Source organism: Eublepharis macularius, chromosome 1 (assembly GCF_028583425.1).
Source record: "Eublepharis macularius isolate TG4126 chromosome 1, MPM_Emac_v1.0, whole genome shotgun sequence".
Taxonomy (NCBI): Eukaryota; Metazoa; Chordata; class Lepidosauria; order Squamata; family Eublepharidae; genus Eublepharis; species Eublepharis macularius.
The window spans coordinates 235,060,043-235,087,591 of NC_072790.1; the positions used below are offsets into that span (position 1 = coordinate 235,060,043).

At 45.1% G+C, this 27,549-nt stretch overlaps 1 protein-coding gene across 3 annotated transcripts; it reads left to right on the forward strand.

The window, feature by feature from the left end:
* The first annotated feature begins 2,957 nt into the window (after positions 1–2,957).
* LOC129338946 (phospholipase A and acyltransferase 3-like) lies at positions 2,958–23,697 on the forward strand. 3 transcript variants are annotated; one of them, XM_054993533.1, is made up of 6 exons: positions 2,958–3,055; positions 3,577–3,723; positions 12,351–12,433; positions 16,822–16,924; positions 18,879–19,147; positions 21,674–23,697. In XM_054993533.1, exons 3-6 carry the CDS (start codon positions 12,380–12,382, stop codon positions 21,773–21,775), a joined length of 528 nt encoding a protein of 175 aa, XP_054849508.1. In that variant the 5' UTR covers positions 2,958–3,055; positions 3,577–3,723; positions 12,351–12,379; the 3' UTR covers positions 21,776–23,697. The 3 variants fall into 3 exon arrangements, with proteins under 3 accessions (XP_054849508.1, XP_054849492.1, XP_054849500.1); XM_054993517.1 differs by having other exon boundaries at positions 2,964–3,055; positions 3,616–3,723; XM_054993525.1 differs by lacking the exon at positions 3,577–3,723 and having other exon boundaries at positions 2,964–3,055.
* The last annotated feature ends 3,852 nt before the right edge of the window (positions 23,698–27,549 follow it).

Consider the following 27,549-nt stretch of genomic DNA (forward strand, 5'->3'; position numbering starts at 1 on the left):
ATATTTGTTAAAACAAGAAGGGGATTACAGAAAAGGCAAGACAAATACATAACTGTGCTGCCCCGTGGCGCAGAGTGGTAAGCTGCTGTACTGCAGTCCAAGCTCTGCTCACGACCTGAGTTCGATCCCGGCGGAAGCCGGGTTCAGGTAGCTGGCTGAAGGTTGACTCAGCCTTCCATCCTTCCGAGGTCGGTAAAATGAGTACCCAGTTTCTTGGGGGTAAAGTGTAGATGATTGGGGAAGGCAATGGCAAATCACCCCATAAAAAGTCTGCCAAGAAAACGTTGTGATGTGACGTCCCCCCATAGGTCAGTAATGACTCAGTGCTTGCACAGGGGAATACCTTTACCTTTACCAAAATCATAGCCTTTATAGATATTAAAATAGTGATTAGAGTGATAATTAAGCCTGTTTAGTATATATTTTTCCAGTTAAACAACACATGCAAAAATCAAACCTGTTTCCTCTCATTATTTTAGTAATAATAAAGGAAAGAGCTTTTTGTTTAATGTAGCTGGCTGTCACCCTTTAAGAGTATTAAGTACTCTTGAAAATTCTACCCTGTTTCTACTCCTTACCTTAAAAAATGAAAAAAAACCCACTTATTTTCTCTCTAGTTATCATTACCTTTTACTTATACTTTACGTAAAGAGGGGCAGAGAATAAGGATGGTTTATGAGTTCTTTTCTGTAGATTGGGAATACATGAGCCCTGATCTGGACGGCCCAGGCTAGCCCGATCTCGTCAGCTCTCAGGAACTAAGCAGTTTCCTGGTTAATACCCAGATGGGAGACCACCAAGGAAGCCTTGGTTGCTACACAGGCAGACAATGGAAAACCTCCTCCAAATGTCTCTTCCCAGGAAAACACTGCAGGATTGCCATAAATTGGCTGTGACTTGATAGCACTTTACATACATGAATACACGAAGTCGCTTTCTAATGAGTCATCAGATTGTTGGTCTTTCAAGGTCAGTATTGTCTGTCTACCCCAGTTTGGTTTAGTGGTTAAGAGAGCGGGACTCTAATCTGGAGAACCGGGTTTGATTCCCCACTCCTCCACTTGTAACCAGCTGGGTGACCTTGCGCTAGTCACGGCTCTCTGGCGCTCTCTCAGCCCCACCCACCTCACAGGGTGTTTTGTTGTGGGGATAATAATGACATACTTTGTAAACCGCTCTGAGTGGGCATTAAGTTGTCCTGAAGGGCGGTATATAAATCAAATGTTAACAGTAACAAAATTAACTTTTTACCAATATTTCTATATTATGCAGTTTATTCTACCAATTATCTATATATATAACTAGAAAGGCATTTTTAAGAGGCAAAACCAGATACCTGCACCATTAAGATTTGCACCTGATCTTCCTCCAGTCCTCCTATATTTGCTAACTAGAATTTAGGTAAATGCTAAATTGAGAAAACACTCAGAATGCATGCTGAGAATGTCAGACCGGGCTTGCTGGGTCAGGCCAAAATTTCATTTCGTCCAGCAGAGAGATTGCCTCTGGTTGTGGAGCAGCCCTGGACTTCTTTGGAAGTTTCCCATCCAAGTACTAACCAAGGCTGACCCTTCTTAGCTTCTGAAATTGGATGAGATGGAGCGTGCCTGGGGTATCCCCTAAGAGTGTAGAGGAAAGTGATTTTGTAGTCAACAGGAGCTACAAAATGCAAACAGTGGCTCCATTTCTGTCACATTTGAACGTACAGCTCAAAAGTATGCAAGATAAGGACAGAACGACACAAAGCAGCCCGTAGAGACTACACTATCTGCCAACGTAACAATGCAGGAGGGACAAAGGCTTCCTGTAGTGGAAAAGATACAGTTAGGCAGGTGCAGGAGTTCACTGGCGGAGTACCTGCTTTGCATGCAGAAGGTCCCAGGTCCAATCCAGTTAAGGTCCAGGCATCTCCAGTCCGCATAGCAGGTAATGAGAAAAACCTTTCTCTGCCTGAGACCCTGAAGAGCTGCTGCCATTTAGAGGAAACAATGCATTGCATATATTTATTTATACCTCATTTTTCTCCCTATTTGGGAACTCAAAGTGATTTACAGTGCAGTCCTAAGAATTACTCCATTCAAAGCCTACTGATTTCAATGGGCTTCGGATTGCACTCCTCCCCGTCTTCATTTTTTTCACAACAATGTCCCTGTAAGGTAGACCAGGCCAAAAGTTTGTGACGGGCCCAAGATCACCCAAAGGAGTTTCCATGGTAGAAGTGGAGATTCGAACCCAAGTCCCCCCTGATCCCAGTCCCACTCTATCCACTATGTCAGGCCAGCTCTCAGTTTATAGTCCACCCGTCTCACTGAAACTTGAAGCAGATTACACTGTTTCAAGCCACTGCAATCAGTAGGATGAGACATCTAATAAGTAATGTAATAGGACTGTAGAAATCTGAAACAAAGCATAGAGCAGTACACATGATCCATTAATGCAGTAAATTATACTATGTAAGTATAAAACAATGCACTGAGAGCGAGATAATACAACCAACAGATTAATACGTACCAAACGCAGCAGTATAGCCCACAGTCTGGTTACCTTTATTGAAACACCTTCCATAACCATAATATAGCCCTATTTCCCTTATAAAAAAGCCCTCCTGAACAATTTAGTTTCACATAGTTTGCAGAATGCCAGCAGCATGGGAGCTTAGTTCAGTGGCAAGATGCTTTGCATGCAGAAGGCCCCCGGCTCGATCTTCAGTTTAAAATGCATCCTATAAGAAAGTCCTTTCTGCGCTTGAGGCCTTAGACAGCTGCTGTCAGGGCAGATAATGCCACAACCCGCCCCTGAAGAAAATACAAAAACTTCTGAAATTATGCTGAAATGAACCAGACGTGGGCACTCTTTTCCCCAGGAGGGGGCAGCAGGCCCTGCCTTTTAAAAACCTGTTCTCATATGACAGCTTGCTGGGGTGGAGCAACAGTGACCTCATTCGTTGCTGTTGACAGCTTTCCTGTCTAATGCTCTTCTCTCCCTTCTGCCTACGTATTCTCAGATGTTGTGCTGACGTCCCGGCAACCCCTGGACTGCGGGAGAAACTAATAAGGTCAGTACCCTTCTGTCTCGGATCTGCTAGAATCAAACAGTTAGGGCCTTCTTGTTCAGTGCTCCCCACCCCAGGTTCAGCCCAGCTCTCCAGGGTCTTTTGTAGCCCCTTTAAAGTGAGGATAGAATAGTAATAACAGCAGCTGTACTTATACAGTACTTGTCTAGACAGATTAAGTCAGTGTTGCTATCCCCGCAATACAGCTGGGGAGCTGGGCTGAGAGGAGTGGCTTACCCAAGCCCCGCTGCTGACCTCATGGCAGCAGAGGGATTCAAACCAGTAGAGTGCTGATTCATAGCCCAATCCCTTAACCACTATGCTATAACAGCTCTTGGGTGTTAACCCTGGAACCTTGTGCATGCTCAGCAGGTAATCTCTTCCCCCGGGCTCTGAACTTTCTTAACCCAGCTGCCAGGGAGGTGCGGCGAGCAGGGGAGATCTCAGCTCTCTACTCTCCCTTCTGGATTCTGCAAGGGATTTTAAAAGGGCAGCCCTGTCTGTCTTCCTTCTTTCCTTTGCAGGGGGTTCTGAAAGTTTCATTGCTCTCCCCACCCATCTAGGGAGTCTGCCTTATCTGGAAACGCTGCTGGAAAGAGAGGCTGAATTTCCTCCTGACTCACTTGGAATTGCTCATTCCGGGGTTAACTCAGCGGATCTTTGACTCGGAGGTTGGTACTGATAGCTAGCCCAACCCTCTCAGGGATTTAACAACCAGCTGACAAAGCTGTGCTCCAGCATGCAGAAGCTGTGTGGTGGTGGAGAGGTCACTGGAGGAATTTCTGCTTGTCACACGGTTCATAAAAGCACAAGAGCTTGGCTAGGGCGAAATGTGGCAACCCGACCGGGTGTTACCAGATTCTGCTGGATTTTCAGGAATAGCAGTTGAAACAATGATTGTTTTGTGTGTCTGTGTGTCATGTGGCTATGGCTCAGCGATAGAACACATGCTTTGCATGCAGTAGGTCCAGGTTCAATCCTGAACATCTCCTGTGAAAAGGATCAGGAAGTAGTTGACATGAAAGACCTCTTTCCAGAAACCGTAGAGAGCGGCTGCCAGACCGAGCAGACAACACTAACCCTTGATTTAGTGGTCTGTAGAAGCCAGACACGTGTGTTTGTATATGAGTGGGGTTTTCCCTGGCTTTATCTGGTTCTTACATGTGATCTGGAAAATATGGATAGTGGTGTTGGGGGATTCCCAGTAAGGGCTGCTTATGGCTGCCAAAATGACAAACAACCCAATCTCAGCTCTGCCCAAGACTTTGTTGTGGTTACTTTCCCAGTATTCAAAGCAAGCCAGATTTGACTGTTTGCGAGTGGTGGTAAGTGGAGAAGCAGATAACAGGACAGAGAGGTCATCCTCTCATGGGGCTTGGAGAAAATCAGTTCTTTCCAGGAGCTTCTTTCAGTTTTGCTTCTGTTGATGGCATTCACAAACACATGCTCTGCTTAGCCTGCGTGGCCCAATTCTGTTTTATGCGTTTTACAGTCATTGTACTGGTTTTACAGCTTTTGGCCGCTTTCTTTCCACACGGGGGGTGGGGTGGGGGGAAATAATCAGGGTGTGAATTAGATGTCTTTTAAAAAAAATATCCTTAAAATAAAAAAGGCAATACCATTTAGTTGTTCAGAATCTTGATCATTGTTTTAGCTATCTGTCTAACATATTAACTCAAAAGGAAGACGACCTTGAATGTAAGACAACCCCCTTTAAAAATGTTATACGCATTTTAAAAAAAATAATGGGACGTAAGTGTAATTAGTACGCAAATTTAAGACCACCCTCTCCTTTTTTTGTTGTTGGCATACCTGGTGGAGAAAACTAGTTTTGCATTTGAATAAATACTATAACTATCATCTATCTATCATACCTTTCATAAGATGTTTGGGGTGGTATATGTGGCTTCCTTGTGCACTTTTTATTACCAATTTTTGTTGACATGATCAGTCCAAACTTTTATACAGTGCAGTCCCAGGCAGAGTTAAAGCCAGTCTAAGCCTATTGGGGGAATTGTGCATAGTTTTGCCCTACCAGTGCACATTTGTTTGTTTGTTTCCTTGTTTACAGACCCATAAATCACTCAGATTTATGGTGAATTACAAAGTGGAAAACAATGCAGTCCAATGGCATGAGGCATCTAATAGCCATTTTTGGACCAAGTTCTGGACCAAGGCTGTCTAGTTACAGCATTTTTATTCTACCCTTTCTCTAAAGAACTAAAATGGCATGTGTGCTTCCCTCCTCAACATTTGTACCCTCACAACAACCCTGTAAGGTGGGTGAAGCGGTGAGTGTGCCACTGGACAAAGGTCAGGATGTGAATTTTCATAGCTGGGTAGGGAATTGAACCCTGGGTTGCCCTGGTGTTAGCCAACACACTAACCACTATACTATATCTATTCTTATTCTGAATGAGAACAAATTTATATACACACAAACACACACAGGGCAATAAAGTGATGCACAATGGCATTGTTGTAGAAAAGGACATGTCTAGACAGGAAAATCCAGGAGGCAATTGATTAAAATAGTACAATAGGTATAGATTATATTCAGAAGTAGAACAGAATATTCAGGTGGAGAATGGCAGAAGGCAGGCTGTTATTGGCCAGTGCCCCCAACCCCAGTCCCTCAGTTATACCCAAACCAGTCAGAGAACTCAGTACTATGGCTGGGTGGATGGTTTCACCAAACACAAAGTAACAGCAAACTACTTAGGGGAGGAAATTCCAGGTCAAGTTGTCACTAGAGATGGGCACGAACTGGAAAAAACCTGAACCATGCAGTTCGTGGTTCGTCAGATTTCACGAACCATGAACTTTCACTAACCTGCCCTGGTTTGCGAACCGGTTTGTTTGGTTCGTGAAAACGTCACATCCAGGTCAGAAAGCCATCACTTCCGGGCCAGCAGAAGGTCTGCAGGAAGTCCATCCCCAGTTGCCTAGGAAACTGATTGATTGGCACCTGACTGTCTGCAGTCATGAACCAAAAAACAAACCAAACAAACCAGCATAAAGTTTGTGACAGTTCATCAGAAATGGGATCTGATGAACCGCGGTTCGCAAACCACGAACCAGCCTGGTTTGTGCTTAATTTTGGTTCGTATTTCGGTTCGTGCCCATCTCTAGTTGTCACCATGGAAAATGCTCTGTCTCTTGTCACCACCCATTTTACCTCTGAAAATGGGATCATGTGTGGCCTTTGTTGCAGGTCTTCTCTATACCCTTTTTATTTCCCTTCCTCCATAGAGTTCAGGGTAGCCTGCATATTTCTCCTCTCCTCCATTTTACCTTCACAACAACCCTGTGAGGTAGGTTAAGCTAATTGGTTGACGGTTACCCAGTGCATGTGTTTCATGGATTGATTTTTTTCTTCACTTGACTTGTAGACATAGGGTTGCCAGGTCTCCTTAAACTCCTGGCAGGAGGGGGGTGGACCTGACTCTCATCTTTGAGGACGTCTGAGAGCATGCTTTGCGTGCACGTGCTCCTGGCAATGACATCACTGACATCGTGCCACCCTAGGAGTGCACCCGGGAGGCCTATTCTTTTGCCTTTCCCCCCACCGGCTAGGTGAGTGGTGGCAGGGGGGTGGAGTGTGGGAGTGTGGGATCCCCTGCCCCAACCGGGAGATCTGGGATCCCTACCTGTAGTCCACTTTTCTTGTTTAGATTCAAGGCGGGTTACAGAATTAGAAAACAATACTGTAAAGGGGGGCACTAGACATACAACCAGGGCTTTTTTTCAGCTGGAACACGGTGGAACGGAGTTCCGGCACCTCTTGAAAATGGTCACATGGCAGGTGGCCCCGCCCCCTGATCTCCAGACAGAGGGGATTGCGGCGCGGAGGGCAATCTAAACTCCCCTCTGTCTGGAGATCAGGGGGCGGGGCCACAGGCCATGTGATCATTTTCACCGAGGGCGATTTAAACTTTAAAAAACTCCCCCCTTGCTCCAGCTGACCCCAAGTGATGTCATTGTGCGGTCCTGAGTTCCACCACTGAGTTCCACCACCTCTTTTCCCAGAAAAAAAGCCCTGCATACAACAAACAGTGCAATAAAACTAAATCACAACATTCAAGAGCAGTGCAATAAAACTGATATAATACATCCAATAAGCAAAACACACTGTCAACATTTTTTAGCTTTTAAAACTATAATCTTCTTTTTTTCCTAAAAAAGAGCGAAGAGTCAAACCCGAGTCTCTTCCTCGTCTTAACACTGCTAGTTTAACAGCCCTTGGCATCCAGATCTCACTTAGGCTGTCTGAAATTTGTAATAGAACAGCAGGATTTGAGCCTAGTGGCACCTTAGAGACCAATAAGATTTTCAGGGTATAAGCTTTCAAGAGTTAGAGCTCCCTTCTTCAGAAATTTGTAGTGTCCAAAATAGGGTTGCCAGCTCCATGTTGGGAAATTCCTGGAGATCTGGGGGTTGAAACCTGGAGAAAGTGGGGTTTGGGAAGGGAAAGGACCTTGACATGGCATAATTCCATAGAGTCCACCCCGCAAAGTAGCCATTTTCTCCAGGTGAACTGATCTCTGTGGCCTGGAGACCAGTTGTAATTCCGGGAGATCTCCAGCCACTACCTGGAGGCTGGCAACCCTAGTCCAAAAGACCACATTCATTCTCTTTTTATCTCTTACCTTCAACCTGAAACTTCCAGGCCAGCTGTCCCTTCCCCTGGGTATGGATTGGGCCCAAGGACTTCCACTGTACTTTATAATGCTAACTACTCAGTGTCTTGAACCAACTGGAGCCTTAATCATAAGGGGTGAATGAAATAATGGTGTAATAATAGCCCCTCAGTGTGTCAAGCCCCCTCAGCTGGCCAGAAATGTGGGTCCTCCCAAGCAATACCTGCACATGGTGAAAAAAGAAGTGGGAGTGGAGGGATCCAAGTTCAGTTGCTGATCCCTTGTTGATTATAATAATTCAGAGAATTGAAAACTTAGGTGGGCCGGAAAAAAGAGGCCCCCTGAGCAAGAATCCTGTGTTATGTAAAAAACAAACAACCCGGGGAACAGTGGCACTTGTGTTCCTAGAGGCTGCTTCTTCGGGAGGACAAAGGCCACCTCTCCTGGCCTTCCCATAATTCTGAACCTAAACGTGGAATAATGGGGTAGAGTGAAGAAAGTGACTTAGGCCCCGTTGCCCACGGTAACCAAGCTGCCAGAATTCTTCAGGACAGTCACTGGAGACCTGCTGCTGCTGACTAGGCCGAAGGGGTAACGGCTCCGATCGGTGTGATGTCTGGTTTTTTTTCATGGTACTGCAAAAACTTCTGTCACAAGGCTGCCCACAAGTCAAAGACCACGTTAGCCAAAAAGAGGACTCAGCCAGAAGCGGGGGCCACGGTCCCCCTCAAGCCCCCTCCGTGTAGAAATCAAGCAGCGCTGCCTCACCCAGGTAGTCATCATGTTCAGACTCAACCAGGCCAAGTCACCCATGGCCTGAAAGGACTATTGGGTTTGGGGCAAGCAGGTAACCCGTTGAGTAAAGAGCCTGCTGCCCCTAAGAAGGTTCCAAACGCCACATGGAAAAAAGTTAGCTGCGGGGAGGAAGCTGGGAGAGGCTTTGTGAACCCAGAAGATGCCACAAACGAGACCAGGAGAGGCATTGCTTCAGAGGATGCCGTGAACCGGACAGGCAGAAGCCGCCTCGGGATTCCGGAAGATTCCATGAGCAAGACCGGCAGAAGCCCCAGCACGATCTTGGCAGATGCTGCAAGCAGGACTAGTAGAAGCCTCATCGTGATTCCGGCAGATGCCACGAACAGGACTGGCAGAAGGCTTGTTGTGATTCCGGCAGATGCCATGAGCAGGACTGGCAGAAGCCTCGTCGTGATTCCAAAAGATGCCACGAGCAGGAAGAGCAGCCATTCCTTGGGGGGCATCCCCAGAGGGTTTGGAGGCTGCACACCTGAACCTTGTTTTTCTAATAAGCAACCATCAACATGGCCAGGCTTGGCATCCCATGCGAAAGCTAGAAGAGACGCAGCTGAGATGTTTAGCAAGGTCCCCTCATATACTTACAAGTTGGGCTTTGGAGGATGGAAAAGAACCAAGAGGTCCCCTGGTCCAAACTTCTTCCAAGGTACAAACATTAAACCCACATTCATTCATTCACACAACACAACAACTCCACGTTGTAATCTACACTGTGACATTGCATAAGCACCAGGGCTTTTTTTCAGTGGGAATGTGGTGGAACGGAGTTCCGGCACCTCTTGGAAAAACTCGGCAATAATGCATGAAAATATTATTTCAAAGAATCCCATGTGTTTCTTCCTCATTTCCCTCTTGAGAGTTCCACCACCTCTTTTCCCAGAAAAAAACCCCTGGTAAGCACAGAGAAAACAGTTGCCATGTGAATAGCTCCAGCAAGTGAGTCAAACCACATATGAAAAGGGGAGAAAGCTAAAAGACGCAAAAATAATGCAAAACAAAAATCCCAGCTTGGAGTGGGGTGGGGTCCTTCAATCAGTCCCTCAAACAAGGTAGGTCTGGAAAGATGTTCATGTGCTATTTGTAACCCACCAGTAGGAAATGGGTTTCCTTCTGTTTGTACAGTGCCTAACGTGCTTAGGAATTAGGGATGAATACGTGAGTCTTTTCCTCCTTTCCACTCTTTGCTGAGGAACTTCAGTTGAGAAGGGAGGAAAGAGCTCTGTACCTAAACCCTTTGGATTGAGACTATGGCCTTTCTCAGGTTTATAATATTCCTGGTATGCCATGGGTGCTAATGAAATGCAGACATATATATTCTTCTCTTTTAAAAAAACCAAACTCTGCTCTGGGGAAAGCAGTGTTTTACAGTCCTGGTTGGTCCAGTGAATTGTTTTGCTTTGTTTCTGCAACTTGAGGGTGTGTGTGCGTGCGTGCGTGCGTGTGTGCGCATTCCAAGGAAATCCATGGGTGTTATTGACACCAGTTTAAACTTACAATGTCACAGTGTTTGCATAAAATGCTGACATCTTCGAAGAGTTTTACATGCTTTCTGTTGTAATTCTTAACAACAGCCTAATTCGGAAGGGGTGTATTAATTATCTGTGTATTGCAAGATACAAAATTGGGACTGAGATGGACTGGCTTGTTTAAGGTCACCAAGTGAGGCCTTAGCAGACAGGGTTCACATGAGAATTTCCTGGTTTATAGCTCATTTCTGTTCTCTGCTACACAATACCTATTCTTTACCTTGTTGAGGCACAGGTAGAGTTGTTCAAAGGAATTCTCTTAATTCCTCTTTGCCAAATTTCTCACTGAAAGCTGGCAGTCTGTTTCTATTCCTCTTTTTAGGAATTTGAGTCAGATTTGAATAAATTCTTCTTTCACGAAGAGGAAGATTTAATTTTGAGCTATAAATATATTTATTTATTTGTATACCGCAAGCATGGTTGAAAAATTAAGAACAAGGTGAACCATTCAGGAAACAATTAAATACAAGCCAGGACTTGTTTAAACATAATCCTTGTTGCATCAGACTGCTTCTACCCTTTGTAGCATATTACAGTGGCACAACAACAGGCATAAATCCACAGGTGAGGAAACCTACACTCACATAGTAAAATCAAAAACAAAAGCATCTCAAAGATAAATTAATGAGCAATCAAAGAGAATTCTTCCTTTGAAAGAGGAAAAGAGAACAAGTGGAACCAACTGCGGTATCTAAAAAAAGAAAATTTCAGAAAAGGAATTTCTATCCCCCACCTCTCGGTAACATCCCTAGGTTCAAGATCACCAAATGGCAGACTTTGAGGACAGGAGTTTAAAGTTCTGTGGTTGACTCCGTCATTTGTTTTTCAGCCAAACCAACTTCACTCATGAAGCTGTCCTCTCCTGAGTCAACCCCTTGGTCTATCAAGGCCAATATTGTCTGCTGTGATTGGCAGCTTCTCTCCAGAGCCTCAGGGTAGAGGTCTTTCACTCATCACCTCCTCTCTGATTCTTTTCACTGGAGATGCTGGGGAACTTTTGCATACAAAGCACATCCTCTACCACTGAGCCACAACCCCTGCACAGAATTGTTGTGTGGATAAAATGGGGAAAAATGCTTATATAGACCAGCCCGTGCTTCTCATAAGGTGGCCAGCACACAAGAGCCAATGATAGATTAATTACGTTACTTGCTGACAAAAGTAAATGGATAACGAAGCAAATGGCAACATTTTGTTGCAAGAGTGATAAAGGCTTTACCAAAACCATCCACTGTTATTGTGGCTGAAGGATAATTCTATGCATTTTGTTGACCGTCTGGCTGAATTGCTTGAATTGATGTTGGTTTTAATTCAAATTTTGCATGATTTTAATGATTGTTTATCAAGTGTAATGTATATTAGAGTTTTATTGTTTTTGTGATTATTATATTATAATTCTGACGTTAGTATTTTTGATGTTAATTGCTAAGGCTGTGAGCCAATGCAGTAAAGTTTATGATGACTCAAGAGCCAGTGTGGTGTAGCAGTCAGAGTACTGAATGAAGATCTGGGAGACCCGGGTTCAAATCCCTATGTTGTCTTGGAAGCTTGCTGAGTGACCTTGGACTAGGGTTGCCAATTCTGGCTTAGGGAATTCATACAGAATTGGAGGAGTGTGCCTCAGAGGATAGAGTTTGGGGCAGGAGCAGTTGCTCAGTGGGAATGCTATTATTATTATTATTATTATTATTTAAAGGGAATGCAATTATGAGGGAGTTTACCCTCTGATACTGCCATTTCCACCAGGGGTACAGATCTATGTAGTCTGGAGATCTGTTGTAATTCCAGGAAAGCTCCAGGCCCCACTTGAAGGTTGGCAACTCTAACTTGGGCCAGTCACTCTTTCAGGTTAACCCTACCTCATAGGGCTGTTGTTATGAGGATAAAATGGAAGAGAGAAGAATGATGCTGTAATCTACGTTGGCATCTCATTAGGAAGAAATAATGTGTGTGCTGTGGGGGGGTATAAATGCAAAATATAAAAAACAAAATGAAGAGTAATGCTAATAAAACACCTTTGCAGCCATATGAGTCAGAAACCTACATTTTAAAGGCACAATGAAAGTGGAGCATTGTAGGAAATTCTATTTTATATCCCATCCCAAACTCTGGTGGGACTGGTTCTTCTCTATTGAATCCCCCCACCAACAGGGGGAACGATCACTTCTTCTGCCTTGGCCTAGCAGTTCCAAGTTCAGAGGCCATCTTGGCTGGGATCTATAAAGACTTGCATTGGTGATTCTCAGAATGCTTCCTTCTCAGAACTCCCTCGTTGTACTATCAGAGAATAAACAGGATGTGATTCTTTTAACATCACAGGCGCTGCCTCAGCCATTGTGCATGGAACGATGGAAAACAGAAGGAGAAACCATAAAGCTGCTGAACTGACATTTCCCGATTTCGTAAGTAACCAAGGCAAATAAAGAAATGGCTGAATTTTGGGGGCAGGATGTGCCAGGTGCTATATGGGTGCCAAGTGTTCTTTTTAAAAACAAGCAAACACTGGGCCCAATGGCTTCTATGATTTTAATGGGAACTTTGGGTTGGATCCAGTGATGTCCGAGCAGAAAGAAGAAAAGTGCCGTTCTGCTTCCTTAAGCAATAGTACAAAGGTGGGGCAGTCCAGCTAGCAGACTCGGTTGCTTGCTGCCATGACATCATTGTCAGCGTGAACCTGGAAGTGACATCATCACATCAGCGAGACGCTCTAGGATTTCCAGCACACTGACACAATGATGTCATTTCTAGGTTCATGCTGGAAGTGATGTTGTGCTTCAGAATGATGCCTATTTGCATGTTACCACCTCTCTAAACTTCCTGACGGTAGCCAGTGCAGAAAGATCAACAGAGGCAGCTGCTGTAACGGTTCATTAGAAGCACAAATTGGGTCCCCCCACGGGCAATTATTTGTGAGAACAAATGACAGAAAAATACAATCTGCAATGCTAATTTAACAGGATCATCCTACGCCCATCCTCATTGTCCCTGTGGCCTGAATCCAGGCCTTCCATTTATCTACCCCGGGTAGGGAATTACTTGCTCTAGGTCCTGATTTCCTGCCCTGGAGGAACTGAGGAGTTGGAATCTCCACGTAGCAATACTCTAGGAATTTTCACTGTTCTCTGCTAAAATCCCTAGAGCAGTGGTTCCCAACCTTTTCAGTATGGTGACCCACAAATCCAACTTTACTTTGTAGGGGATCTAGGCATCCTAGTTGCCTGCCAGTGGCGAGCAATCTCCCAGGGGTTTGTTCCATTGCCCGCCAATCACTGACAATCAGTGGGAAGTGGCAAACCCCATAGAGAGTGCCTGCCATTGGTGGGAAAACATGCACCAGGCATGCTCCTGGTGGGGCACGACATCACTTTCTGAACTGATGCCGTTACACTGGCCACTGGTGTGCTCCTCTGTTTCACTGGGGCCAATTGTCCTCAAACGGGCTGCATTTAGCCCTGTGCAAAGTGCAGGAGCATGCCCATGGCTGGCGTACTGATGTCACTTCCCAGAAGTGACGTCATTGCACCTTTCCTGAGTGCACATGTGTAAGGAGATAATGAAAGGTAATTTCTGGGTCCGTCCCCCCCCCTGCTGGGAGAATATAGTGACCAGGGAACCCTAATGGGGACCCATCCAGGGCTGGCCAAAGAGATTGAGAAGGAGCTGGGGGCCACTGAGTTGAGGAGATGAGGGAAGATGGCCTATGTTGGCCAAGTAGTGGATGGCAAGTGGTTCAGTGCAATACTATTGTTACTAGTTGACAAACAGCTTTTCCCCCTTCATCGTTGCCGCAAAGGGGGAGGAGGAGATGAGAATGACAGAAGCTGGCAAGGAAGAAGAGGAGAGAAAAAGAAGGGTGCAATGGGCAGGAGCCACCATGAGGGATGGCTGGCCTGCAACCCATTTTCAGAGGCTTTGCGACCCACTTATGGGTCCCAACTAGAGGGCATGGACTGAAAAATGGATCAAAATATAACACAGATCTGCCCAGTTTGGCATTTCTGAACCAGCAGGCTCTGGGACGCGCATTTTTCATGGATGTGACAGCTTTTGGCTGGTCCATCGGTCCATTGGACCGCACAGGGTGTTTTGTTGTGGGGATAATAATAACATACTTTGTAAACTGTTCTGAGTGGGTGTTTAGTCATCCTGAATGGCGGTATATAAACCAAATGTTGTTGTTGTTGTTGTTATTGTTATTATCGAATCCAGGCGCTTTAAAGTTGCTTCAGCTGATAGGAGGGGAGCCCACTTGTCAGCTGAAGCAAGCCACACCACCCATGGAAGCATGGTGGCATGGCTGGGCTTGAGCCGCCCACCCATGTTGCGGCCTGGCTCCCCAGCCTCTGCGGGGGGTGGGGTGGAGGGAGGCAAGCTGTGTAGCTCCGCTGATCTGCAGCCTGACTTCCACAGCACCAGCCATGAAGGCTACTGGGTGAGCCCGTGCCACCTGACCGAGCCGTGGCCCCAGCTCCCCGCCTTTGCTGGCTTGCTCCTGGGCCATTTATGAGTCCCAGTCCATGCATGTGTACAAATACACTTACTGCACATTATAAATCAAGGCAGTAATGTGAAAACGGGCAACGACATCCTTAATAAAACTTGTCTAGGAAATCAGCAGATGTCACATGCATCTGATATGCAGCCCATTGCACAAGCATCACAAAAAGTTTTTTGTGGCTTGCAGCAAATTTGATGCTGAGTAGCGATTTGAGAACATCCTCATTTGTTTTTGCAAGACATTCTTCATTACCTGAAAATCTGATCTGTGCAGAATCAGCTGGAGAAACTGAAAAAGAGCTTTCCCTGTAACGCAACAGATTTAAGCACATAGCCCACAGTTGATGTACCAAATAAGCAGAATCAGGAGGTGAAATTGATATTTTTATGCTGTGTTTTTAATGTTAGCTGTTTTCCTTTTAAAACATAAGCTTTAGAGGGTAAAAGGGTGCAATGCTGATAAGCCGTTTTTTAAAAGTATTACATAGTGGTGAACAATAGAATCAGCTACCCCACAAAAACAATAGCTTACTAGCTAACCTTCCATCAGTTCCCCAAAGAGGATGTATTCTCTTTTTTTTTTATAAATTTTTTTATTTTTCATAACTACAAAACACTCCACCAGACTATCACAAGGAAAGGGAAAGGACAAAGGGGGGTGGAAAAAGAAAAAGGGGGGGGAATGAACTACAAACACTAAACACTACACTTCAATGTTTCCCTTCATACTGTCATAATACAAAAATAGCTCCATAGAATAATGATGGAGTGGTTAATCATACAGAAAATAAACATTTCAAATTCTGATTAAACTTTCCTCCCCCTTCTAGGTCCCGGACGCAATTCTCTCTGTGCAACTGCTGTTGCGATGCTCTCCTCCTCCCCCCCCCCCTCCGGCTCCTCCTTTTCTTCGTTCTTGGTGCAGCAGAGTTCTGGGTTTTTATTCTCAAAATCCTTTAGTTGATCTTCTGATAATATCTTATAGGCCTGATCTTTATATCTGAACCATATTCCTTCCGGGAATAACCATTTGTACTTTATTCCATGGTCCCTCAGAAGAGCTGCAAACTTTTTATATTTAAAACGCCGTTTCCGGACTAGAAATGGAACGTCCTTCAAAATCTTGACTTTCAAACCCATAAAGTCCAAATCCGCATTGTATGAGTTATATAGGATGGTGTCCCGAATCTTTTTAGTTGAAAAGTCAATAATGATCTCACGAGGCAACTGTCGCTTTGTTGCATATTTTGAAGAAGCCCGACGGACCTCCAAAATGGCGCTTTTAACCTCTTCTTTAGTCGTCCTCGCGGGTGTCGCCAGTAGTTCCGAGACCAAATCCCACAGATCCTCATTTTCCTCCTCTTTCACGTTTTGGAGACGCAAAATTGTCTGCGTTCGTTCCACCTGTAGCCCGATCAGTTGGTTCTCCACCAACTTCAGCTCCTTTTTTGTAGCCTTCACAAGTGACGCACTTTCCAGAGCAGACTTTTCTGCCCCCCCCCGCTGCTGCCTTAATGGTTTTCACCTCGCTTTCAATTAAGCCCACCCTTTGATCAGTTTCGTTCAGCTTGTCAACAAAGGGTTTTATGGCTTCCACCACCGCCCTGCGCACCAACTCTTCGAGCGACTCCCCTTTCTGCAAGGTGGCCGAGATTGACTTACCGAGAGCGGGACTTTGCTTCTTTGCTGCCATTTGGGGGGGGGGGGGGCGCCAACAAAATTCTGGAACTCCACGAAGGGGAAGAGCGAGTCTTCTTCAGATCAACCTCTCCTTCACAAACGCTTGTAGAACAGAAGGGATTCGCTTGTTTACAGGCTTCCGCCTGTTTCTTTTACTTGCCGTTTCTCGTTGCCCGGCGGCACTCGAGGCGCCGCGCACATCTGCCGGCCTCCATAGGGACAAACGGGCAATTCCCCCCCCGCATTGATTTCGGGGAGTTCTTCCCGCCGCGTCCCGGACCCTGGCTCCCTCCCTGGGAGTCCTGGGGGCTAATCCTTACGGATCAGCCGCCCGGTCAGGGTGCCCGGTCGTTTCCTCCCGGACCAGCCGAGAGGAGCGTCCGGCATGGCTGAGAAAACGAAACCGAATCCAAAGAGGATGTATTCTCATTTGTGCGATTTCCTTGTGGGATCCCTTGGAGTTCCCCTTCTGTGTCCTGTGGTTAGTTGACTCTGAATTTAGTTTTGTCCGAGTTTTTAAAAACATTTTCCAAGCCTGAAAATGTTCCCTCCCCTGCTTTCCTGTTTTGTTCTCGGCTGTTGACATTGTTTGCTCCGTTTCCTATACTTGCAGGTCAATCTGGAGCCTGGAGACTTGATTGAGGTCTTCCGTTTTGGATACCAACACTGGGCCATCTATGTAGGAAATGGCTTCGTGATCCATCTGGCTCCGCCAAGTAAGGAACTCCGCTCCCCTCAGGTTACCTGTAGGAGAACTGGGTGGTGGTGATCAGGTCTCCCAGTATAACAGGAGACTGCTCAGCATTGGTCCCCAATTGGGAAAAATTGGGAATTGCACTGACACATTATGTCACTTCTGGCACAAAAGCAGAAGTGATGTCATTGTGTCAGGGGTGATGCTCTCGGATTGCATTTTGGGCAAATCTTAGAGTGTTGTTTAACCATAGAGTTTTGGGTAAAGTCTAGAGTGTTGCCCCCAATGTGATGATGATGTCACTTCTGGTTTTATGCTGGAAGTGACGTTGCATGTCAGCACAACGCTGGCACAACTGTCCCTACCAGGGCTTTTTTTCTGGGAAAAGAGGTGGTGGAACTCAGTGGGTTGCCTTCTGAGAAAATGGTCACATGGCTGGTGGCCCCGCCCCCTGATCTCCAGACAGAAGGGAGTTTAGATCGCCCTCAGCGCCTCTCAGCGGCGTGGAGGGCAATCTAAACTCCCCTCTGTCTGGAGATCAGGGGGTGGGGCCACCAGCCATGTGACCATTTTCAAGAGGTTCTGGAAGTCTGTTCCACCGCTTTCCCCCTGAAAAAAAGCCCTGGTCGCTACACCCCTCCAGCATTCCTAATTAGAATTGCCAGCTGACCTGAAATGTATTTTGACCAATCCTATTCCTTTACAGACAGCTTGATCTGCAGAAATCAGAAAGTGTAGGGCTTTTCAGAGAATGGAGACAGGCACTATCAACCTGATAATGGCTGCAGACCAAGCTCTGTAAAAAGGCACAAGAGCATGGCCGTGCAAAAAGCTGGCAACCCCAGTCTCCTTGGCTTATAGTTTGTGATGCATTAATGTATTGGCTGCATTAAAATTTTTCCTATAGATCTGTTTACGGAAATGTTTGCCTTGCATTGTAAGCTCTCCTACACACACATTTTACTTTTGCGAATTCTGATGCCATTTCCTCCTAGTAATATTTTTCTTGGATAGAAAGAACAACCAAGAGAGCAATCCTGATAGACTGGCTCACTCCCAGGAAATTATTCTTAGGTTTACATTGTATCTATAGCACGGATTTGGGCTTAGTTGTGATGTTTGTCATGAATTTGGACAGGGTCCCCTGACACAAATTGTATGAGGTTATAGCCAAATGTGCAGTCCCACAATGGGCCAAGTGGTATCCCTCCCAGCCAGTTTGGCTTGGTGGAACAGCCCCCTCCCTCAGCACTGCATTCTTGACCCCCAGGTCAAATGTCTGACCTAGTTTGGCTCTTTAAAAGTTAATAGTCATTCTTTCTTCCCTGGAACTGTAGCTCTGGGGTGAGGGGGAGGCTCTCAGTGCTCTTACCAGACTACAACTCCCAGGATTCTTTTTGAGATACTATGCAGATTAAACAGGTGTATTGATGCTTATTTTCAGGAACAGTGGTTTTAACTGAGGCTGGTTTTTAGCCTTATTAATTTTATGATGCAGTTAAGAGGAGAGTTATATGCTGGTTGAGGGCTATTAACTCTTGTATTATTGCAACACTTTAATTTGTTGTAACATAGGGTTGCTATGTTCCTATAGCCTTTCAATAGTGGGGGGGAGAACCTGGTACTTACCTGGAGGATCTTACTCATTTTACCAATCTCGGAAGGATGGAAGGCTGAGTCAACCTTGAGCTGGCTTCCTGAAAATGGCTTCTGCCAGGATCGAACTCGGGTCATGAGCAGAACTTGGACTGCAGTACTGCTGCTTACCACTCTGCGTCACGGAGATTATCTCCCTATTGTGGAGCTGATGTATTCCATAAAGTAGAATAAATGGAAGTTTGCAGCATGTTTTGCTGGAACTCTGAAATATTTTGCTGATCTTCTGAAGGGAATGTGACCAGAAAGATTCTCAGATGCCTTTTTGTGTTGACTTTTGCCCATTAGTGAAGCTCATGAGATCTCTTTCCCCCCGGAAGGTGAATATGCCGGGGCAGGCTGCGCCAGCCTCATGTCCACACTGACAGACAAGGCCCTGGTCAAGAAGGAGCTACTGAGGGACGTGGTTGGGAATAACCGTTACCGAGTTAACAACAAGCATGACTCCAAGTATCCCCCTCTGCCCACAGCCAAGATTGTCCGGAGGGCAGAGGAGATGGTGGGCCAGGAGCTGCTGTACAAAGTCACCACTGAGAACTGTGAGCACTTTGTCACTGAGCTACGATATGGTGTGGCCAAAAGTGACCAGGTAGGTGGGATAATAATCAAGGGGCTGGATACCATGGGTCCATTCTGCTAATAGCTTGCTGTTCTCCAGTGCAAGGGGGCCTTCTTTCTGGGTAAGAGGCTCTTTGATTCTCTTGCATCGAGGAAGGCTCTTAGGGCTGCCAGCTCCAGGTGGGGAAATTCTTAGAGATTTTGGGTGTGGAGCATGAGGAGGCCGGGATTTAATAATATCTAATTTAATCTATTTTTCATGTTTTGATATTGTCCTTAATATTTTCACACACAACTTTTTTCTCTTTCTTTCAACCTCTTTGTTTACCAGGCTTTTTCAGGTTTGAAATTTCTTTCCCTCCCTCTTTTTTTCTCTTTGCTATTTTATTTTTGTTGCTTGATGTCAACCAAGAAGCCCTTCTGAAGCTGAATTCTCTACAGAAAGTCGAAACGAAGTGTCCTTTTGTTATGGAATACCGTTGAAAAAATGGAGATAAATTTCTTAAGCAAAGGGGGATCAGAACACTGAGAGCGGGGAGAGAGGATTGACTAGGAGATGGGAGAGAGCAGCTGCGATTTGTACATATTTTTGTAAATAAATATTTCTATCTTGAATGTTGGAACAAACATTTAAGCAGGAACAGTTTCACATTTGTAAGTGAGGTTGAAACTAGACATGGGCACGAACCAACCCCCCCCCCCCCAACCACGTCATTCGTGGTTCATCACGTTCCACAAACCACGAACTTCCATGACCTTTCCCTAGTTCACGAATCGGTTCGTGGTTTGTGGCATCTCAAACACCCCGCGCCGGCTGCTGAAGCCAGCGCGGGGTGTTTGAAACTGACAACCCCCTTCTCCTGTCATCTGGAAGCGGCAGGAGAAGGCTGTCACAGCCTTCCTCTGTCACTTGCAAGCGACCGGCAGGAGAACAGGGCTGTCAGTTTCACACACACCACGTGGGCGGCAGTGCCAGCCTGTCTGGCTTCATAAACAGCTTACGAATCGGATGAACTGGGCCCAAAAAGTCATGGAGTTCATGGAAAATTCAGCCCCACGAACCAATTGGCCTGGTTTGTGTGGTTTTTTGGCTTCATATTGCAATTTGTGCCCAACTCTAGTTGAAACAGGATAATTTGGACTCTTCTAAAATGGGTCTCTTCCTTCTGGGAGGGCAGGGGGCAGCAACTCCTTCTCCTGTTACCACATCCAATCTTTCCTGGTTCACAACTCATCCACTCTTTTGCAAATCAATCCATGGTATTAAAATAGAGATATTAGAAGGGTCTCCACGCTTTCATCTATGACATATTGGCAGGTATGCTTCCAGTGTTGATTGGGACATAAAAGTTCATTATATGGCAGACGTCTTAGTGTCATTCTACACGAGATGCCTGGGCGCTTGTTTGTCAAGTGTAGGGAGATGCAATGTTAGCTGGGAAGCGTAGTTTAAAAAGACAGAGCTGGCGAAGATTGCTCCTCAGAGGATTTGTCAATTTCATCTCTGCCTCCTGGAAGGCTCTGTCAATTTCACCTCTCTGGTCTAAAACTGTGGGACTGCAACCAGAGGGCAGTGAGGAATGGAAATGGGCTGGAGCTGCCTTCAAGAGCTGGGCTTGGACCTGGAGAGGTTATAATGGGCTGAAGTTTCCCTTCTGGCATTTCACAGCCCCTTCATACAGCTCCAGTGTATAGCAAAATCTTTGCCCTGCTGCTGGCTCCGTCTTTTTAAACTACCCTTCCTGGCTAGCATTGCATCTCCTGACACGTGTTCTTCATGAGTCAGATGTCTCGTGTAGAGAGACTCTTAGAGCCTATGTAGACATTACAAACTGCATGAGTTTGCCATGGGGACAAGTTCCTAGTGGCAACTTTTTAATAAATGAGTAGTAGGGCCTGATTTAGATTGGGATCCCTAAGAGGGAGAAGGAGAAGTTCCTGCCTTTTCCCCTGTACTGTTTTTGTCAGCTGTAGGGGAGCATTATTTGCTCTGTGGGGATTGAGCATGTGCAAGCATTCACTGCTTTGCCGCAATGGAGCAAAAACCACCACCCTCCTGCAGCTCCTGGGCTGTTTCAGCTGTCGGAAAGAGCCCAGGGAAAACTGCAGGAATCCTTTCTTCGCCTGCGCAGTGGTGCCAAGCTGAATCAGGCCCTGCTGTGTGCATTTTCTCACAAATTGTTGCCAGGAACTCATCCCTGTGGCTCACTTGTGCTGTTTGTAATGCCTAGTTAGAATCTTGGAACGCCATAAGCACAGAACACTTCCCAGAATCCTTTGCTACATAAGAGTTCCACTGCAGATGTAGACAGGGAATAACTCAGTAGACGAAGAGATATGGAAATGGTTCTCTGAAACTAGAAAGTTTGAAAAAAAACTGCTGCCGTAGAAACCTACTTCTCGCACCAGTTTGATGGGCTGTCGCTATGACTCTGGTTTTGTGAAGCTGCCCATTTTCTTGGTGCCAGCCCTGGAACAAGTGACAAGTTCTCCAAAGAGGAATGGGTTTCCCCTTGCGACTTGGCTTAACTGACTGGCTTTCCATTGAATCCCGCAGGTCCGAGATGCCCTGGTAGGTGTTGGCATTGCAGGGCTAGGCTTGGCTGCCCTGGGAATCATCGGTGCTGTGGTCAAGAGGAAGAAGCAACAGAACCAATAACGGAACCAATTACAGAGAGTCTGAGACTTTGGTGTTCTTTCGAGTTGTTTTAATAGCCTGTTTTAATAGTCTAAAAAAAATGTGGTTTCCACGGGGGGCCATCATCTCGGATACCTTCTAACCGAAACTCCCTGCCAAGATGGGTACACTTTTCCCTGGAGTCACAAGTAAAAACAGGAGGGATAAGTCATACGTAGAACCTTCTCCTGTTAGGCAGAGAGGAACTGGATTGGCTCTGGAAGAGTCCCTGGCTAGCAAAAAGTTGGCAGAGAAGGTCCCCAGCTTCTCATTGAGACCTCCAACCTACATTTCACCTCCACCTACAACTGGGGCCGCCAACTTTTGAACCAGCTCCTGCTTCTGTGCCTTTAATAGTGGTCAGATTAGTAGCCGATCCTGTTTAGCGCTGTGTCATGAAAAGTTTCACTTGCTGAGTTCTGAGGAGCAAACATCCATTACAGGTTCCCCCCCCCCCGATCCATTGGCACCCCAATTTGAGACCCAGAGAGTAACTTGCCTGTGAGAGCCACTTTAGCATACAGTTTAGAGTGTTGGACTAGGAAGATCTGAGTTCAAATTGCAACTGGTCCGTGAAGCCGATTGGGTGACCTTGGCCCGCCGTTCTCCCTCAGCCTAACTTACCTTGCAGAGTTTTTATGAGAGGGCCTGAACGCCTTGGAGAAAGGGGTGGCATAAAAACGTGATAGATAGATTGCTCATTGCACTGAGTGAATTAGTGGCAGAGGAGCGATTTGAATTTGCCAGTGTACAGTTATGATTGTGGAGTGCCAAATATTTATCTGCTGAGGAGGTGTTCAGTGGTTATTTATTTATTTATTCACATCACATTTCTGTACCAAAGCGGAGGTCTCTGAATGTAAGCAGTAGTCAGGTTAAGGTGCTCCAGATGAATGTAGATAGGGTTGCCAGGTCCCTATACCCTCCTGAGAGACCTGGTACTTAACGGGAGGACGATCCTCCCGGTGCCGACGTGATGATGTCACTTCAAGACGTTATGATGTCACGCCCTGCCGGGAGCATGCCTGCTGTGCTCTTGCCCAGGTTGCCTGCCGGTGGCGGGTGATCACTGGGCACTTTGCCACCTGTGCAAACTGCCAGGAGACTGCCTGCCCCTGATGGACAACTGGGAAACCTAGAGGCAGATGACACTTACATAGACCTTAACGTGTGAGATGGAGGGTCGTTTGTATACATGAAGGATGCCCTAGGTGGGAAGGGACGCTTGTAAATTTTGCAAAGCTGAAAACTTCCAGCAAGCTCTTGAATGAAATGCCTGGGCCTGTGCTATTGCAGGCACAGGGAAGATATTAGTAGGGAAACGGTGAAATTGTTCTGATTCGAAATGGTTTGTGCGGGTTTGGTTTCGATCCAGATTTTTTTATGAACGTTGGTTTTAGTTTGCGAACTGCCTCAGATCCCTTGGGGAAGAAAAGCAGACTAGAAGTGAAGGAAATAAATTAATAAAGTAGCTGACTTGGGGTTTATGGATCCTGACTCAGCGGCTGCTGTCAGAGATGTCAAAGAAGATGCCGCCCACCACCCATCGGAGAGGAGGGGGCAAAGAGACCGGGGAATTAGACCCTTGTTGCAGTTTGAACCTCGATAGAGTCGTGAAGAGGGAATGGCTTTGCTCATGAAATAATTACTAAATATATTAGCGGCCTCTGGAAACTCTGCTCCTGCCCTTCCACGCATCAGAGGAAATGAGAATATTGCCTATTTTAAAACAGCGACATTCTGCTAGTTTGTTTTTCAGTTCAGATTGTGTTGCTGGTAGGTTATGACTGTCACAGTCTAGGACCTACATATCTGAAGGACTGACAAGATTTCCAAGGGTATAAGCTTTCGAGAGCCAAGCTCCCTTCATCAGAGGGGAGTTTTGACTCTTGAAAACTTATACCCTCCCTGTATGTCTCCCTGTATGTCTCCATATGCCAATTAGGTCCTCTAGTTGCCACCTTCTGGATGGTCCCCACCATTGCTTAAGGTCTATGAGAGCCCGTTCCTTTTCAATAGCAGCTCCCACTCTATAGAAATGAGGCGACGAGAAGCAGCATCTTTAGAGGTTTTTAGGAGTTGCTGTAAGGCTGTTTTATTAGCTAGGGCTTTTAATGGAGTTTGAGCTGCAGGCGTTCGGGGAGGAGTTTTAATGCCTTTGATTATATAGATAGTTTTATAGTGAAATCCTAAACAGAGTTAATCCAGTGTAAGCCCATTGATAGGCTGTGCTTTTTTAAAAAAACAATTCTGGGTCCAGGCAGTCTATATCGTGGACCATAAAAAGCGGCTTTCTGAAAATCTGGATCAATAACACAGGCTATAAATATTTGCAAAATGTATTCTGCATTTCTTTTCCCATGTTCCATATGGGGAGGGGCATGGAACTACAGAGGGTAAAGAATCCTCACCCCTGATCAATTAATATATTACATTAATATATATGCAGGATCTGAATAGGTCTGTTAGAGATAGAACATTTTGGAGGTCTTTCATTCATAGGGTCGCCATAGGTCGGAAACAACTTGACGGCACATAACACACACACAACATATATATAATGTAATATATTATATGACATTTACAAGAGGTACATTTTTGTAAATCAATGAGCTTAGAAGGCTGTAATTCTGGTTAGGGTTGTGTTGTTAGCCAGCCACCAGCTTCTGAGATCTCAAAAAAGGTGTTCTCTGCACACGTACAAAGATATAAGGGCTTGAAACGTGACATGATGTTTTTTAAAGAGCCAAGCCAAACACAAAACCAGAAAACTGAGAGGCTCAAGGGTGTATGATCAATACTACAACTGGTGCTTTTTCTGAGCTTTTTTGCAGCTACAGATTATGACTAGAGCTGACAGTAATCCTGCAGAAAAGTATAACAAACTGTTCATTAAAACTGGTTTGCTGGGGTGCTACTGCAGAGTGATTGGACCCCTTTCCAAATGATTTTATTATCATTATCATTATCATTATTATATCATTTATAGTCCGCCTTTCTCACTGATACTCAAGGCGGATTACACAGTGTGTGATTAGTACAGTCAATTTCAAGGACACAATTTTACAAAGACTTAGCATTAGTAAGACTCCAATACAGCGTTGAAGAAATGCTGAAATAGAACATAACCAATTCTAGGGCTGACATTAGACCACATGAAGCACAAGTATCTCATAGGAGCACATATTTAAGACAACAGATAGTACATAAGGCAACATAGTGGTGAAGTCTGTGGTCCTTAACTCATTAGCGAAGCATCTGAGAGCCCCTCCCTACAATACCAAAGCCTTTTTGAATAATTCAATTTTGCATCGTTTGCGGAAAGCTAGGACAGTGGGGTTTACTTGTTTATCTCTCTCCACTTTGCATTCGATACAGCCCTGCTCTTGTTTATATTGTGCCAGGCATCACAATGCACAATAAAGTGACAGATTCTAAAAAATACACCCCACAGTGTTGCAAGTTGTCCCATTATTATACCCTGATTGCACTAAAACCAGAGCTCCTTTGTTTGTAAATGGCATTTTTACTGACCTTGGTTTTAACAGATATTGTATTTTATTACAATGTAAATATTTCATTGCTAATAAAAAAGATCTGGCTGACCAGAATTTTGAGTGGTTTCTGGGCAGCTAAGGGGAAAGGGCTCAGAGTTTCTTTTGTGCCAGAGTACAACAGGATTCAGTTCTAACCCTTCATCCCAGAATATATGGTACAACAAGCATTAGGGGGCAAAGCGTCTCTGAGCAGGCACAGAGTGCATTCTCTTATTTATTGCCAATCTTACCTTTTGAGCTATGAGGCTTGACAGAGCGTCTGGAAAGTTAAATGACCTTCAAAGATTAAAAATGGCTGTTTTAGGGTTAAGTAAGTGGTACGGAATTTAGGAATATCCCTCCAGTTTCTGGAAAGAACTGATCTCAGCTGCTTGTCAAGGAATTGACCAGGTTATATGTGCATATTATATACAACTTGGGCCTAGATAAGTTTGCCAACTCCTGGTTGGGAAATTCCTGATGATCTAGGGCAGGGGTGGCCAAACTGCGGCTCGGGAGCCACATGTGGCTCTTCTAGACATACTGTGCGGCTCCTAGAGGTCTCTGAGTATTGCTACAGCCATACATTTTATTTTAGTTTAGTTTATTTCCCTCCTTTCCCTTTCTTTCCATGTCTTCCCCTCCCTTCCTTCCCTTCTTTCCATATCTTTCCCTCCCTTTTCCTTTTTCCCTTCCTTCTTTCTTTCCAAGTCTTTCATATTTTCAATAAAAATGTTGGGGTTGCTAGGTCTGACTCAGAAAATACCTGGGGACTTTGGGGGAGAAGCCTAGCAAGGATGTGACATCACTTTTGTAATGTCACTTCCAAGTCTAAGGTCCACCCCTTCTGATGATGTCACTTCCAGCATACTGCAGCAAAACCCCATCCCTTCTTGTGATGTCACTTTTAAGACACTGCCCCAAACCTACTTCTTCATCTGAAGTTACTTCAATTCATCATGTCTTGTGGCTCTCGAACATTTGACGTCTATTCTATGTGGCTCTTATATTAAGGAAGTTTGACCACCCCTAATCTAGGGGAAGAGCCTGGGAAGGGCAGGGTTTAATAAGGGGAGGGAGTGACTGCAGCAGGGATTTGATACTATTGCAAAAATAGCAAGGTTCGTGACCTGGTGCTTTGCTCAATGATTTCAGTCAGAGTTGGAGAACCTTGAAGAGGAAAAGATTTTATTCCAGGAATAAAAGGGGCACAGCACTTCAAGTTCAAGCAAGTAAAAACTCTCTGAGTCCACCCTAAAATGGAGGGATCTTTTATACCCCTTGCTCCATTCTGAGAGAAAACCCACCTTCTTGCTTTTCTCAGCTCTAAGTGAAACTTTCCCATCTTGCTGGTTTCATTCGGCAGTTGTTTACTGCTTCTGGTCTTGCTGGCCAAGCATTTTTCTGTATAGTTACAGTCAAGGCCAGGCAAAAGATGCTTTGTATTTCAAGCTAGCAAGAAAAATGGCTGTGTTTTTGCTCACAATACCCCAGAGATCTCCAGGCTGCACCTGGAGGTTAGAAACCAACAAGGGAAAACCCTTCCAGAAGGAATCAACTAATCTATGAACAAGCACAAACAATATACAATTTTTTAACAATATATTATTACATTTTTAAATTTTTATAATTATATATTATTAAAGTGCAAAGTGCTCCAAGTGTTATGAATAAATAACCATTCCAATAAATACAATAATAATTACAATAATAAATACAAAAATAATTAATCCACAGTCCTTCCAGTCTACAAAAATATCCACAATAGGTACAATTTATAACGTAGTCCAACTGGTGAGGAAGAAGTTCAACAGGTAAGTAGAACAAAACCCAGTCCAGTCATACAGTGTAGTAATTTTGCTATCACTTGTTGTTTCTTCTAGGTATGGATATATATATATATTGACAACCAAAGATGTCCAGCGATAAGGACTCGGAACAAGAGGTCCCACTGGTCCAAAAGCTACAGAACCAAGCCTACGGGCTTTGCCAGCTTCTAGAATCCGTTCCGTCCAACACTTCTTCACAGGCTCATAACAGACCTCCAAATACTCATATGGTCTATTCTTTCATGATCACCTAGTTGGTGCAACAATTTGACGGGCCGGAGCCGTGTATTTTAAGCTAGCAAGAGAAATGGCTGTCCTTTTGCTCACAATACCCCAGAGATCTCCAGGTCCCACCTGGACGTTGGCAGCCTTAGCCAAGAGGCCCTAACTG

Coding starts and splice junctions, on each gene's coding strand:
- LOC129338946 (XM_054993533.1), top strand. CDS start 12,380: ATGGAAAACAGAAGGAGAAACCATAAAGCTGCTGAACTGACATTTCCC. Junction 12,434..16,821: donor AACTGACATTTCCCGATTTC/GTAAGTAACCAA, acceptor CTATACTTGCAG/GTCAATCTGGAGCCTGGAGA. Junction 19,148..21,673: donor GTGTGGCCAAAAGTGACCAG/GTAGGTGGGATA, acceptor TGAATCCCGCAG/GTCCGAGATGCCCTGGTAGG.